The 15,789-nt window shown below is 32.1% G+C and overlaps 1 protein-coding gene and 1 long non-coding RNA gene across 2 annotated transcripts; one reads left to right on the forward strand and one right to left on the reverse strand.

The window, feature by feature from the left end:
* The first annotated feature begins 475 nt into the window (after positions 1 to 475).
* On the forward strand, positions 476 to 1,873 carry LOC144564745 (uncharacterized). The gene is made up of 4 exons (XR_013514731.1): positions 476 to 700; positions 1,004 to 1,076; positions 1,228 to 1,327; positions 1,435 to 1,873. It is a non-coding gene; the product is annotated as an uncharacterized LOC144564745 (long non-coding RNA).
* Positions 1,874 to 6,423: 4,550 nt separating this feature from the next.
* LOC144564286 (uncharacterized) lies at positions 6,424 to 9,774 on the reverse strand. Its single transcript, XM_078313873.1, has 6 exons — positions 9,444 to 9,774; positions 8,724 to 8,791; positions 8,063 to 8,307; positions 7,282 to 7,359; positions 7,078 to 7,140; positions 6,424 to 6,834 (listed from the first exon to the last, which is right to left on the reverse strand). The coding sequence occupies exons 1-6, from the start codon at positions 9,548 to 9,550 to the stop codon at positions 6,790 to 6,792; spliced, it is 606 nt and encodes a 201-aa protein (XP_078169999.1). The 5' UTR covers positions 9,551 to 9,774; the 3' UTR covers positions 6,424 to 6,789.
* Between the last annotated feature and the right edge of the window lie 6,015 nt (positions 9,775 to 15,789).

Genomic DNA, 15,789 nt, shown 5'->3' on the forward strand with positions numbered 1-15,789 from the left:
AAATTTTACATTTTTTGAAAATTTTTTACTATTTTTTTAGATTTATTGAAAATCGCTGTTTTTCAGACAAATCTGGACCATAAAAAACAGCGATATTCAATAAATCTAAAAAAATAGTAAAAAATTTCCAAAAAATGTAAAATTTGGTCTCCAAACACATATTAATATGGAGAACAAGATGAACGGTTCGGATCGACCGTTAGAATTTTAAAAAGTCGAATATTGAGCCGTAGCACGGGAGGCCTCTTAGCTACCCATAGCATATTAGCCAAATCCTATATATATATATATATATATATATATATATATATTAATGCTATCCTACTTCACGAATTAAACCGCCTGTTTTAATTCACGTTTCTGACCCTTTGATCTGCTTCAAAAGTAGTGCTGATCAGATCTAAAAACAGCGGAACTGGACGTCTCCTGTTAAGCCCCTTTACATATCCTCATCTAATTATTAGAAATGGAGATCTCCAATTAAACCCCAGGCCTCCCGATCCCTCTCCTTCCCTCTCACGCGAAAAAGAAAAGAGGGCGATCAGCGCCTCTCTAAACCCTAGACGCGACCTCTCCTTCTCTTTCTCCTGGCGAACTCCTGGCAAAAACCTAAGGAAAGAGAGAACTCCTGGCGAAAACCTCTCTAAACGCTAAAGTAAGGAATTCACCATTTATACTCTCCGCAGCTCTCTCTGCTCAGGTAAGGAGCTTCCTCTCGTGCCGAAATCGACTCTCCCAGTCCGAGATTTTCATCCCCCGTACCAGCCCTCTCGTACCAGAAACTGTACCAGCCGGTATACCCACTCTTCCTGTACCAGTAACAGTTGTATCGACACCCCCTGTAGCAGAAATTGTACCACCCAACCTCGTACCAGTAGCAGGTGCATCTATACCCCCCATACCAGAACAATCTCAGTACTGAACCATTTGAACTCCCCTACTTTTGGCCCTCTTTTAAGAAAAAAAAATGAAGAATATTGATTTCTTTTTTTTTTCCTTGTAGGCATGAAGTGGATTATACAAACATTCACGAAATAATCTTTTCTACAACCGACAAACCAAAGCTTATTACTCAGGTTTAGTCATGATTATTTTCATTCTTTTATTCTACTAATTTTTTTATTAAGTGGACAAATATTGAGGAAAGAAATGCAAATTGAGAAATAGGAAGAGAAAATTAATACTTCTGCCCATTGTAACTGAAATTTTCTATATATTTTCTTTCAGGTCGACAATCCAAAATTCAAGCAGACCACAGCTAAATGTGTCGCTAATAACAGAAAGATTGGCTTCAAAGGAGGCACAGGAGGAAATTTTAGCTTGCGAGGTGCCAATTTTGACATTCTGAACCTTTGTTATTTCATTTTAGCTTCCAAGGAACACAGCTAAAGGTGTCGCTAATTTGAAATTGCTTTCTTTGTTAACTTATTGTAGCATTTGGCAATTGATGAATTGTTACATGAAACAAGCAAGGTTGGGGCTGCTCAGCTGAGTTGTGTATGATGAGATAAGGCCGACGAAAGAAGAACACAAAAGAGACAGCCAAGATAGCGTCTCTACTAGTTTGGCCGAAAAATGGATTCACGCCAGCTATTTAAAATATAAAGCTGATTTTGACTTGCATTCTACTATAATTAGGAATGTTGCATTAGCACCTAAGCGGGCTCGACAGAAGCAGAAATGATTTTGGTGGAAAATGGGTTGAAGTATTTGAAGAATTAGATTGTTTAATGTTGTATGAATCATTTACATTGTTTTAGTCAAGTTGGTTTATATATAGATAAATTAGTTTTGTCATGACTGTTGATGCTTGCTAATGTAATTAGTGATGGTTAAACACTTTCTATTAAATTAATCTAAACTTGTTCTAACATATGGCATAGGGTGTGACAGGCTCACCCAGCCCTTCCCGTGAGCAGAAATTTTCAGAATAACGAAAACACCTATATAAACACTGAACAGCAAATATCAACCAAAAATCAAATTTCATATTGCAAACAAAATTATCAAAAAATTGTAAGCTCTATAAAAAAAATAAGGCATGGTAACACATGCTTATAAACAGAGTGATAAGACTAGCAGTTAGATTTTGCTTTGGATCTTGTTCACAGCTTCACAAAAAAATAGCGGTGCATGTCTTCCTTGGCTAATGTAGTTAGCCGTCACTTCTCCAGATCTTGACATTCATGCTCGAGTAGCTTTATGTAGTTAGCCGTCACTTCTGCTAATTCAGCCCACAGCCAAACTGTACAAAAATATTAATCTGGTGATTTATTTATTTTTAAAAGAACTGAAATAAAATTACCTTTCCAGAGTTGTTGTAATCAGGAAATTTGGCTAAGGCAATAACTTGAGTGTTCGGCAAAATTTCTGAGAGAACTGAAGTGCAATAGACCTGTACAGAAAAAAAATCTTCTAGTTATAATAACACAAATGTTTCAACACCAAGTACTACACAGTTAAGTAGTTGATGACTAGTACCAGTACGTTAATATCTGTACCAGCCAACATATCTTTTATGGAAATCGTGAATTTTTTGTATATATTTTTCCTTATTTTATGACAGCATTCCGTAAGGCCTATCAAATTAACACAAAGAAAACGAAAGAAAAGTTAAATATCTAATTTCAACAAAATTCAACTAGTGCTAATGAACAACCAATTTCAACAAAATTCAGCAAACCAATTTCAACAAAATTTCAGGAAATCTAATAAATCTAACAAAACTAACCTGAGCGACTTTAGCGTTTAGAGAGGTTTTCGCCAGGAGTTCTCTCTTGCCTTAGGTTTTTGCCAGGAGTTCGCCAGGAGAAAGAGAAGGAGAGGTCGCGTCTAGGGTTTAGAGAGGCGCTGACCGCCCTCTTTTCTTTTTCGCGTGAGAGGGAAGGAGAGGGATCGGGAGGCCTGGGGTTTAATTGGAGATCTCCATTTCTAATAATTAGATGAGGATATGTAAAGGGGCTTAACAGGAGACGTCCAGTTCCGCTGTTTTTAGATCTGATCAGCACTACTTTTGAAGCAGATCAAAGGGTCAGAAACGTGAATTAAAACAGGCGGTTTAATTCGTGAAGTAGGATAGCATTACTCTATATATATATATATATATTATTGATAAAATTGTACCAATTAACATCAGTATATAATTCAATGTATAGTATATGTGAGTAGTCTAACCGCCAAATGATAATACAATGAACAAATTGTGAAGAGTGAGTGGATAATTCATTGGCGTATATATGTGAGTTGTACAATTTTACAAGAGGCAGGGCATGCATGCAGGGCCGGTCCTAAAGATTTTGAGGTCCGGGGCGGGAGAAAATTTTGAGCCCTTTATATATTCAATTTTTTTATGAGACCGGCTAATACACTTCCATAAGTACTTCAACACCATATGCCTATTAAGTCATTTTTGTATTTTCAAAGTCCAAACAGTCAATTTGAACCGTTCAATGTGATATCCATATTAAAACGTGCTTGGAGACCAAATTTTATATTTTTTTTTTGGAATTTTTTTACTAGTTTTTAAGATAGGTAGAAAATCAATTGATTCAGAAGATTCTTAATCATAAAAAATAATGATTTTCTATGTGCCTTAAAAAATAGTAAAAAAATTCAAAAAAAATGTAAAATTTGGTCTTCAAGCGCGTTTTAATATGAATATCATGTTGAACGATTTGGATTGACTATTTGCGTTTTTAAAATGCAAAAACAACTTATAAAAATATGGTGTTGAAGTACTTATGAAAGCGATTAGCCGGTCTGATTTTTTATTGACATGCCAATAGATCATACCTATTTATAGCAAAATTTGAGCCCTTTATATATACAATATTTGAATCTTAATATTTTATTTATTTTTAATATATACAATTTTTTTTTATATATATGCAAATTTTTTTTTGGGCCCCTTGGATCTTGGGGCCCGGGGCGGTCGCCCTGGCTGCCCAGCACCAGGGCCGGCCATGCATGCATGGTCATAGGGGTGTAAACGGAGCGGAGCGTGCTAATATTAAATTTGTATCCATCTTTTAATAAGCGGATACAAATGAGAATATGAATATATAGTAAATGGATGTCAAAATTAAAAACCTAATATGTTAAACAGATGCAGATATAGAGCAAATTATCCACGAATACAGATACAATGTCAAATTATCAAATTTTTATATGTGAATATAGGTTCTAGATTTTATAGATGCAGTTAATTATTATTTTTAAATGATTGACATCGACTATGAATATAACAATATTTTTTATTTTTATTTTGTTATAAAATATTTGTGTTTTATTTTAAATGAAAGTTTGTATGTAGTATTCATTTATCATCGATTCTAAATTAATTTGTATCCGAATTATTATTTGCTGATTATCTATTTTATTCCTCTATATTTTTATGTGTCATTTAGTTTTTATTTCTGATATGTTCAACAATACTAAGTCATCATAAACAATTCACACTTGAGGAACCAGTCATGCATTATATACATCTGAGAGGATCTTATTGTGCTTCTAGAAGCAAATGATATATATGAGAAGTATTACAAAGGAGATATAGAAATCATAAATGTCCATTGAATGAGTATATTTTTAATAAATCTTTATTTATTGAATTTGAACTAACAATAATATAAAATTGAATGAAAATTTCTGCAATTTTTTAATAAAACAACACATCGAATATATATAACTAAACAAATGACCATATATAATATTGTGAAGTGATATTATCAAATTACCTTTCATTCATCTATATAAACACCTTAATTTGCTCCTCATACTTATTCCCATCAAAAGACAACAGAAAATAGAATAGAGTGAAAAAATATTGGTGGTTGAGAAAAGGAAGTGAAAATTGATCCATGGAAATATATATATATATATATATATAGAGCGTTTTGTATTAGCTTTCTAGACCGCTCATGCTAATGATTTCTATCAACTCATTCTTTTCTGTCAATCATCATCCATCTTCTATTTCATATCATTAACTAGTCAAAAAAGAATAAATAATATATATATATATATATATATATAGAGCTCAGGAGAATTATTTGTGGTTTTGGAAAAAGAAAGTGGTGACTTATAGAAATTTTAGTAGGATAGCTTAAAGATTTATCAAAGATACACTCATTTAATAGACATTAATTATTTCCATATATATCTCTTTTATAATATTTCTCAAATGTATATTATTTGCTTCTAGAAGCGCAATTAGATCCTCTCAAGTGTATATGCGATTGGTTCCTCAAGTATGAATTATTTATGATAACTTAGTATTGTCAAACATATCAGAAGTAAAAACCAATTGACACTTAAAAAGATAGAGAAATAAAATGAATATTTGTTTAATATATTTGTATCTACTTGTCAATGATGTTGTTTGAAATTTTTTTTCCAATATGACCTAGTTAACTCAAAATTTGCAACTAAAAAAAAGTTGATTAAAGTTAATGGATTCATCTAGAAATTCAAACAAATTTTGCTCTTGAAATGTATAATCCACTTGCACAAAACCTTGTTGGATCTGTGTCCTCTTATAAAAAACCTAAAAATTCCTGGATTAAGATCAGAAAAAAAAAAAAATTACAGATACAGTACCACCTCGAATTTATAAGAGCTTATCTTGTTTCTCGAACATTCTCTTATTCATCTTCATGCAAGACAGCTTATTTTTTTTCTCCATAATTGTTCTCTGATTACCAATTTTTTTTTTAATTTCTTGTATCAATAATTTGTGAGAAAAATTAAATTTTTAACAATATTCATAGTTTCCAACTTGCATATACTTTTTATATGTTGAAAACTAATAAGTTTGGGTCTCAGAATAAATATATTAAATTTCATTCAAAAGGAAAATTGAAATGACATGCGCTGACTAAGATTGCAGTCTAATACAATTATACTAGTTCAGCTACAATTCGCGTATATAACAAAGAGAAACAATGAAACTTCAAAGCTTCGAATTAAAAACAGAAACGAAAATTATCTCAAAAATCTTAAAATCTTGGGGGCAGAGTCAGCCAATCAATTTTGCTATGAAGAATTCAGAAGTTGTCAGTTGAACAGGAGAACTTTGTAACCAAATAAAAAGCAATAAAAGAAAACTTGCAGGATAAATGCCTTCGGTCAAATTTTTCTCAGAAGATTTTTGAGGGGTTTGGTGGTGTTATAAAAATACAACCCACCAGATTAACATAAAAAATGGTAGTGATTCCAAATATATTATTATATATGTGCTTACAGAGAACTTAGCAGATACAGATAACCTCAGCAGACTCAGCAATCTAATACAAGAAAAAACAAAGTTGCCTTGTTGTTGACCAAGTTTATGTTATAAATATTTAGCATTATGGGACATACAACAACAACAACAATAACAAATTAAATGATGAAAGCCTCTACATTGGAAAGACAAAAGACAACAGCACTAAGAAAATAAATTAATCTTCGGAAAAAAACTAAATAAACACCAGCTTATACACAGCCCAACTATAGGACTATCTGCTTAAAATGTCTCGGAAACAAAACATCATCAAGGAAGAGGAATTTCACAGATCATAGCTCTCACTCCTAGTCTAGAAAACTGATACTAATATTAATAATATTTTACATACGTCCATGTGCTCAATTTTGCAATGTAAAGTGGTCAATTGGTTTAAAATACTGATCTCCTTGCCTGGCCAGGAAACAAAATGCACCCAAAAACATTAATCTAAATCTGATTCTACCCCTAAATTTTTCCAATTTAACTGATGATGTTGTCACCATACAACCTCGCTATTTGCAGTGCTATGCTTTTGATTCCAATGCCAAAAGGATCTTCTTCCTTGGACCCTAAGAAACAGGAGAAAAATCATGAACAACCTCTTTGCATGTAGGAAGGAGCAAAAATTAACATAAACTGTTAAACTGCATACAAGAGAATCAAATAATTTAATCATATAACTGAATGGAAGATGTTGCTGCCCCGTAACAGACAAACACACAAAGAGGTGCATTGTGCACAAATACACAAGTTGTTGCCATGGTAGTGGCATGTGTAATTTCTAAAAATAGACAGTAATAGTAAAAACTAACCATGGGAACTCCAAGTGCTTTAAGATCTCCATCGGTCATATGTACAAGAGCTGTCATGTCTACCTGCATAATTAATCAAAAGAAAGAAAAGCAACAAATTAAAAAAAAAAATCTGTGAACCTGACTGCACCAGATATATTGAAATTCTAGGTTAAGGTCAGGAGGTGACACTACTGCTACGTTAAAAAGAATAATGTGACATACCTCCTCTGCTTGAAAAGTGAGGGCATATTTCTCAAGACCAAGTGACTTGAGGAAGCCGTCAACTGATGATGTCTCTGGCTGCAAGCAAGCATCAAGTTAAAAGATAGAACAACCTCTGGGAAACAAAAATAATCAAGTACATGAACTAGAAAAGCCAGCATTGCTCTGTACGAATACTGTCAGGTGTAGGCAATAAATAATCGAAACAGAACATAAGAAAAGATTAAAAAATAGGATAACTGGACCATGGATCGACAATCTTGGCAAGAGTCTCAGAGAAAATTTAATTTGAAATCCACACTTCAGGCATGATCTATACAGTGCATTTCGTTTGTGGATGTTTTGCTGTTCATCTAACAGTTAAATTTTCCAAATACACAAGTAGCGTGACATCTGACATATAGGGCTATAGTCCAACAACACACCTACAAACTTTCTTTTTAATTTTTGACCTTATTTTGGATGGATTTGGTAAGTACTGTCAACATTGTCAAATATATGATTGTCAAGTGATCCCATATATATAAACAATAGATTATAGAATAAAAAATAAATAAGCTAAATAAAGCACAAAAATGATAGTAAATATTTCAGTACTCCACCTGTACAATTTAATAATGTCTGTAAATAATAATGGTAGCCTCTTTGGTACAAGTTTTAATTATCTCTCTCCATCAAAAAACACACCTACACACACAATGCATGTACACACAAGCACACACATTAACGTACTAGAGAGAGACAGAGGGAGGGAGGAGGGAGAGATGATAATGCTTCATACCTGTTTCAACGTTTCTTTAGAAGAAGCAGGCTGGGGTAATGCCTGTTTGGCACCAACAGCCGGGTCATATCTCACAGGCTTGGAAATCTGTGATGCAGGCTTGGGCCTTGTGGGTGCTGGTACAGGTTCTGCCTTTTGCAGTCGGGATTGAACACCTGATAGCTTTTCACGCAGATCTCTAACACCGTATTTTTGCTTTTCTTCTTTCTTTTGGAGTTTTAATCGAAGGTCCCTCGGCCCAATATCTTCATTCAAGATAAAGAGAGAAATGGATGAGTTTCACGTGACAACTAAAAGTCACTGGATACAGTTTCATCTACAGTCTGACACACAAAAATTATTGAACAATGGCTTATCATAACAATGGCTATCATAATGGCAATTAACACCTAACCAAATTATCACAACAATGACTATCATATTTGTGGTGTAATGGATTTATCAAAAACGACCCAAAATTTTTTAATGTGATTGAGTTTATTCCAACAGCAATAATATTTTGTAAAACAAAATAATTGCCAGTAACACTTTTGTTCGGATTGGTCCCTGAAGAATAGAAATAGTTTAGGGACCACATTTTGCCTATCTTGTGCAAGGAAATTGAAGATTGATCCATCTCCTCAGCTATTCAAAACTACAAAGTAAATATATAAACATTTACTTGAACTCTGAGATTTCTCTTGATCCTGAAAGAGATCATGCTTCCATTTCTCATTCGCTTGTCGTTGCCTAAAAAGTAGAAAAACAAAGTATTTTGTCAGGTACAAAATCCCTCAATTTAATCAGAGAAATTATATTTTCTAGGACATTATAAGCAATTCTATTATACAAAATATGATATAAAAAGCATTACAACATGTGTACATACAGTAACATCAGAATTGGAGAAAATAGGTAATAATTTCAACCTACAATTATTAATTCACTTTTTAGTTTCACGAACTCATATGGAAACAATACCCATATGTGAACAAGCACAAGCTTTGTCAGGAATCAAGTATTACTTATGGTTATTTTGTTTATGATATTAAACAGGAAATTAAGCAATCCTGAATCAAATTTACGCTGGTCCAAACCCTAATCGTTTTGATGCCATATCACTCAATAAAATTAATTTGATAATTAACTATTGTATTCAAACATGCACAGTATCAAAAAAAGCTCTAGTTACTCTATGAAATGCTCTGACAAACCAACTGGTGTAAAAAAAAAAAACTGTTAGAATGTTTCACAAAGCTTATGTTTAAGAAAGTGTTAAACTTTATCGCCAATCCAAGCAGTAATTTACGAAAAATACTGTCAAAATCGGGTCTATTCCGTCCTAAAGTGTATTTAGGCCCAAAAAAACAAAATTAAGCTAAAAAATTGGTAATGATACAACCTTTTTGCACCGTTGTATCGACCCCTAGCTAAATCGCGAGGGGGCTCTCCATCGACGCGATCCTGGACGGATCTCTTACGCCCCGTCGTGATCTGATCGGCGTACATGCTCTTCAGCAGTGAGGCAAAACCCTAGATTTCGCGCACTAAAACTACGAGAGAAATCGAACCTGAACCAAGCGCAAGCTAGGGTTTTGCGATGAGAGAGAATGATTTGCTTTAAGAATCGGAGTGAAGAGGAAGATAAAGAGAGAGGGAGAGAAGAGGAAGAGGCGTGCTTTACGGCTGGAGATGGAAGCTGAGCATATCGGGTATTCGGGTCTCGGTCTGAATTGTACTGATGTTAAAAGTTCTTAAGAAATACAATTTGGGCTGGATATCTTTTACCGGGCCGAAACTAGCCCAAATGATCTGGAGTCTGGACCAACTCGTAGATTAAAAATTAAATTCGGCTTGGATTTCTTGTTTTATCTAACAAACAGGGGTGTGTATTTGCTGTAAATAATCATTTACGATGTACATTTTTTTTTGTTATTACTTAACTCTTTGTACAAAGCGCATCCAATTTATTAGAACCTTGAGGCATAAATATCTGGGTCATTCAATAGATAAAAAAATATTAAAAATTTATTATTAAAATTGATTCGATAAATTTTAAGTTTAAATAAAGAAATGCATTTGATGCACTTTGGATCATACCAGTTTTAAGTTTGAATAAATGAATACACTTGATAAACCTAAGTTCATATTAATTTGTTATTTTACTTTTATATTTTGAAAGATTGTGATCTAATCACTCAAGCAGTCAAGCTATCATTGCTATATAGAGAGAGAGAGATAAGGCTTTGTAAATTAAAATTGGTGTTTTAATTTGCGCTCATATCTCTAGTTTTAAAGTTCAAATAGTCAATTTGAACTTATCAACTTGTTATTTTATATTAAAATGTGCTTGGAGTAGGGGTGTAAACGGATCGGATAATATCTGATTTCGTCCGAATCCGAATCCGGAAAAGTACTTAAATTATCCGATCCGTATCCGTATCCGTATCCGAGACTATCCGTATCCGTATCCGTATCCGAGACTATCCGTATCCGTATCCGTATCCGAAAAATTATAACGGATACGGATACGGTAAGGCATTTTACTATCCGTATCCGACCGTTTATACTTTAAACCACAACAAATGTGATATATGTTTTTAAATTGATTTATTAAATTGCATATTGTACGAATAATCTATTAAATTGCATATAGATATATATTTTGATGAATAATATAACACTATGACATAATTAGTGACTAATATTTTAATAATATAATATATGTTTTGTAACTAACAAGCTAATTATGAAAAATATCCGTATCCGTCCGATATCCGATCCGTATCCGTAACATTTAATATCCGATCCGTATCCGAGACTATCCGTATCTGTATCCGAAAAATTATAACGGATACGGATACAGTAAGACCACTATCCGACCGTTTACACCCCTAGCTTGGAGACCAATAGATTGAATATCTAATAGTTTGGATCGACTATTTGAACTTTGAAAAACAAAGAACCGAACCTCTTGTTCCTGAGTCCAAGAACAAACTTTTGCATACAGTGACATTATAAACCTTTGGATCGACGATTTGAACATAAAAAAATGTAGAAAATAGTTGTGGTAACTTGTGGAAACTTGTTGTAACTTGATCCCTCCTCTCTCTATGTATATATATATATGTATGTATATATGTATGTATATATATATATATATGTATATATATATGTAGAGTACTGCTAACGCGCTTCCTCTAGCATATGGGCCGAAATGCTTCCGGTGAAAATTTGAAATTTCAAAATCCAAAAAGTTGATCTGAACCGTTCATCTCCTTCTCCATATTAATATCTGCTTGGAGACCAAATTTTACATTTTTCTGAAATTTTTTACTATTTATTAAGCCACTTTGAAAATCGCTGATCCAACGGTGGCTTAACAAAACAATAAAACCATTGGATCAGCGATTTTCAAAGTGGCTTAATAAATAGTAAAAAAAATTCAGAAAAATGTAAAATTTGGTCTCCAAGCAGATATTAATATGGAGAAGAAGATGAACGGTTCAGATCGACTTTTTGGATTTTGAAATTTTAAATTTCCACCGGAAGCATTTCGGCCCATATGCTAGAGGAAGCGCGTTAGCCGTACTCATACATATATATATATATACATATATGTATATATATATATATGTATGAGTACGGCTAACGCGCTTCCTCTAGCATATGGGCCGAAATGCTTCCGGTGGAAATTTAAAATTTCAAAATCCAAAAAGTCGATCTGAACCGTTCATCTTCTTCTCCATATTAATATCTGCTTGGAGACCAAATTTTACATTTTTCTGAAATTTTTTACTATTTATTAAGCCACTTTGAAAATTGCTGATCCAACGGTGGCTTGCCAAACAGTAAAAATCAGAAGCTACCGTTGGATCAGCGATTTTCAAAGTGGCTTAATAAATAGTAAAAAAATTCAGAAAAATGTAAAATTTGGTCTCCAAGCAGATATTAATATGGAGAAGGAGATGAACGGTTCAGATCGACTTTTTGGATTTTGAAATTTCAAATTTCTACCGGAAGCATTTCGGCCCATATGCTAGAGGAAGCGCGTTAGCCGTACTCATATATGTATATATATATATGTATGTATATAGAGGTTGGCTAAGATCAAAGTGGTAGTTCCTGAGCTTTGTTGTTACCAATTTGTTTTTCAATTTTCAAAGTTCAAAACGTCGATCCAAACCGTTCAAGTTGTTCTACAAATTAAATTGTGCTTGGAGACCAAATTTTACATTTTTCTGAATATTTTTACTATTTATTAAGCCACTTTGAAAATTGAAAAACGAATTGGTAGCACCAAAGCTCAAGAACTACCACTTTGATCTTAGCCAACCTCATATATATATATATATATATATATATATATATATATATATATATATATATATATATTCGTTTAGTTTATTCTTATATTTGCTACAGTGGATTGTCAGAAATTTGGATCCTTAACCGGGAGCGTTCGAATTATGTAAAATATCTAACATGATCAGATTAAATCTGAACTATTTAATTAAAGATTTCACAAATTTTAAAGTGAATAGGCATTACTTTAAATATGTTAAGAGTCATGGTGGAGCCAGACTTTCGAACTATAGGGATCAAATATATATAAAAGTCAATTATATAAAATATTTATACAAAAAATAGGGATCAATTTCTTAATTCAAAATCATTTTACTTTATATTAAAAAAATGAAGATTAATCGACCCTATTCCCTTTCTTTCCTTCGCTTCTGTTAAGAGCGACAAGGCGACAACATTTGGAACTCAGATCAATTGTAATATCTGACCGAGTTGAATAAAATCTGAATCATATGTTTTAATCTGACAAGAATCTCAAAATAAACCTATATAAAAATCGAGGACCCATGTATATGTAATGTATGGGGGTTCAAATGTCTCATTGTATCTTATTTATTTAATTTTTATTTTTAAAGTTCAAATAGTAGATTCAAACCAATCAATATTTATAAAATGTATTTGAAAATCAAAATTTTTTTTTTTATTTTTATTTTTTCAGATAGGTACAATGATTTTGAAAATAAAAATTAGGTATGCTATATAAAATGAGACATGAAAATCATGAAGTATTAAGCTAATTTTGACTCCGAAAAATAGGCGATGAAATCAGCCAATCAGGAGATTTGAGAGGTGTTACTTTTTATTAGTGTTGTAAAAAATGTCCATTTAGGTCAAGTAATCGGTTGATTAGTTATTGATGGTGACCACACCGTTACGAATCGTCCATTTTCGTTTATATAGCTAATTATTTGGTTATTTTTATTATTATTTTATATGTATTACATTTGCTTTATCTTATTTGAGTTTTGTTAAATAATCTTTATAAAAAATTTATTAATTAACAATGCAATTAAGTTAAAATAGATTTATTTGATAAATTTGATGAGTTAAATTAATCATTTTAATAATTATAAATATATAAAAAAAAGTTAAAATACAAAATTATCAGTAAAATTCTTAATCAGCAACATAAGAGCATCTACATCTCTGAAACTCTTGGAGTTTCTAATCTGATGTGCCAGTTTATAAACCAGTTTCAGTGATGCAGATGAGTTTTTTATTTAGCAAATTTGCTCCAAAGTTTCTTAATAAGAAATCGTTTATAAACTCTGACATAGGCAAATAATTCGCTGAAATTCTTTTCTCTAGCAATTTATTTGCAAATTAATTAACAGTTATTTAGAAACTCCAAGAGTTTCAGCGATGTGGATGCTCCGACAATTACTTACTTAGAGCATCTCCAATCCAGCAATTGAAAAGGGATTGCTAAATAACAATTATGAAAATTTTAGAAATTAAGCAATCCACTCCTACATTAGTACAATCAATCAAACAATTGAGAATGAAACACTTGACCAATAAAAATTAAACATTTGGCCAACTCATCTTTAGAAAAGAATTTATTATTAAGCAATTCTTTCTAATAATTACTAAATAAGCAATAGCCATACAACCCAGCAATTATAAAAACAATTGACACATCAGCATAAACAATCCATAAGCAATCACTGTTGGAGATGCTCTTAATGTCCGACGAGCCGAGCGTCTGCCCCAAATTAATTAATGGACTCTGAATATTAGGAAAGATCAGATGCGACGATTTTCTGTATCATAGACATCGCGGGTCATGACTCATGAGTAACAACTCATAACAGAGTATAGTTTTCATTGTTATTACAGCAGGGGGGGCAGACGAGATCTTCTGATCAGACGCTTTGAAACAGAATTTATACCTTTTTGTAGTTTCATGATGGGTATTAGTTGTTTAGCACTAATAAGTCCAACAAAGATTATGCGTTCACTTTTGAAGGAAACCTTCATCGACTTTCAAGAAGCAGCATAGACATAAGAAACAAAACTGCTATTGATCTTGCTAATTGTACCCATAAATTTATATCAGCTGTATATAATAGTTGTTTCCAAATTTTTTAAGTTTGACGATAACTTTTTAATATTTCGTTATAATATATATAGAGGAGGGATCGGATAACACCCTTTTTTGGTGACATTGGATAACACCGTGTATTTTCAAAGTCCAAACAGTCGATCCAAACCGTTGAACTTGATGGATATGTTAAAATGTGCTTGCAGATCAAATTTTACATTTTTCTGAATTTTTTTACTATTTATTAAGATGGGTACAAAAATTCAACGGTATGAATATAACGATTTTGTTAAATACTTAATAAATAGTAAAAAAAAAAACCAAAAAATGTAAAATTTGATCTACAAACACATTTTAACATATCCATAATGTTGAACGGTTTGGATCGACTGTTTGGACTTTGAAAACTTTAAAAATGCACAATGTTATTTGATGTCACCAAAAAAGGGTGTCATCCGATCCGTCCTCATATATATAACTCAAAATTTACATAAAATTATTATACTAATTAATTAATACTTGTCTTATTTTGTCAAAACGAAAGTACAAAATAATATTCAAATTACTACAAGACTTTTATATTGTTCTTCAGTTTAGTTAAAAGAACGAGGAAACATTTTTTTAAAATTGGGTTAATTTTGTCCGAAGTTAGTCCAACACTCTCAACAGAACACATAACAAAACTAAGTATGGACTCCTTACAAATTTGAATGTATATAATTAATTATATAAAATATAAAAAAGAAGAAGACGGATGCTATAGTAATATAATTGGTAGACCAAAGCGAAATGATGGATGACAGTTGACAGACTAATTAATGAACATTATATGTAATATAAAGGCGGAGCCACAATATTTCAACTTCCGATCCGTATCGTCAGGGGCAGGGCTAGACTTTTGAATAATGAGAATTAAACACATATGTGATCAATTATATAAAAAAAATTGAACTACGGAGTCAATTATATACAAATTTTATGTAGAGAATAGGGTCAATTTTACCGTACTATAACATTTTACGCTAAATTATATAGAAAAATAAACATAAATACAAAAAATTAAATTTAAATGGGATCAATTAACTCCCATTGGATCTTCTTAGATTTGCCTCTACCTATTCTAGTCAAAATTTATATTAAAAAGTTTCCCAGTGATATAATGATTTAGAAAAAAAATGATTTTGCAAAATCTTGAATTATCATTAAACTTGTAAAAAAATTATACTATAAAGAATTATCACCATTGGAATTTGGAAATCTATAAAAATAGAAACAAAGCATATTTCTCCGGGGACTTGTTGAGTACTTGTAGTAATAATCCAGTCATATAATAGCGTTG

Source organism: Carex rostrata, chromosome 13 (genome assembly GCF_964058835.1).
Source record: "Carex rostrata chromosome 13, lpCarRost1.2, whole genome shotgun sequence".
NCBI classification, from domain to species: Eukaryota; Viridiplantae; Streptophyta; class Magnoliopsida; order Poales; family Cyperaceae; genus Carex; species Carex rostrata.

Coding starts and splice junctions, on each gene's coding strand:
- LOC144564286 (XM_078313873.1), bottom strand. CDS start 9,550: ATGTACGCCGATCAGATCACGACGGGGCGTAAGAGATCCGTCCAGGAT. Junction 8,792..9,443: donor CGATACAACGGTGCAAAAAG/GTTGTATCATTA, acceptor TCTACTTTTTAG/GCAACGACAAGCGAATGAGA. Junction 7,141..7,281: donor TCACTTTTCAAGCAGAGGAG/GTATGTCACATT, acceptor TTAATTATGCAG/GTAGACATGACAGCTCTTGT.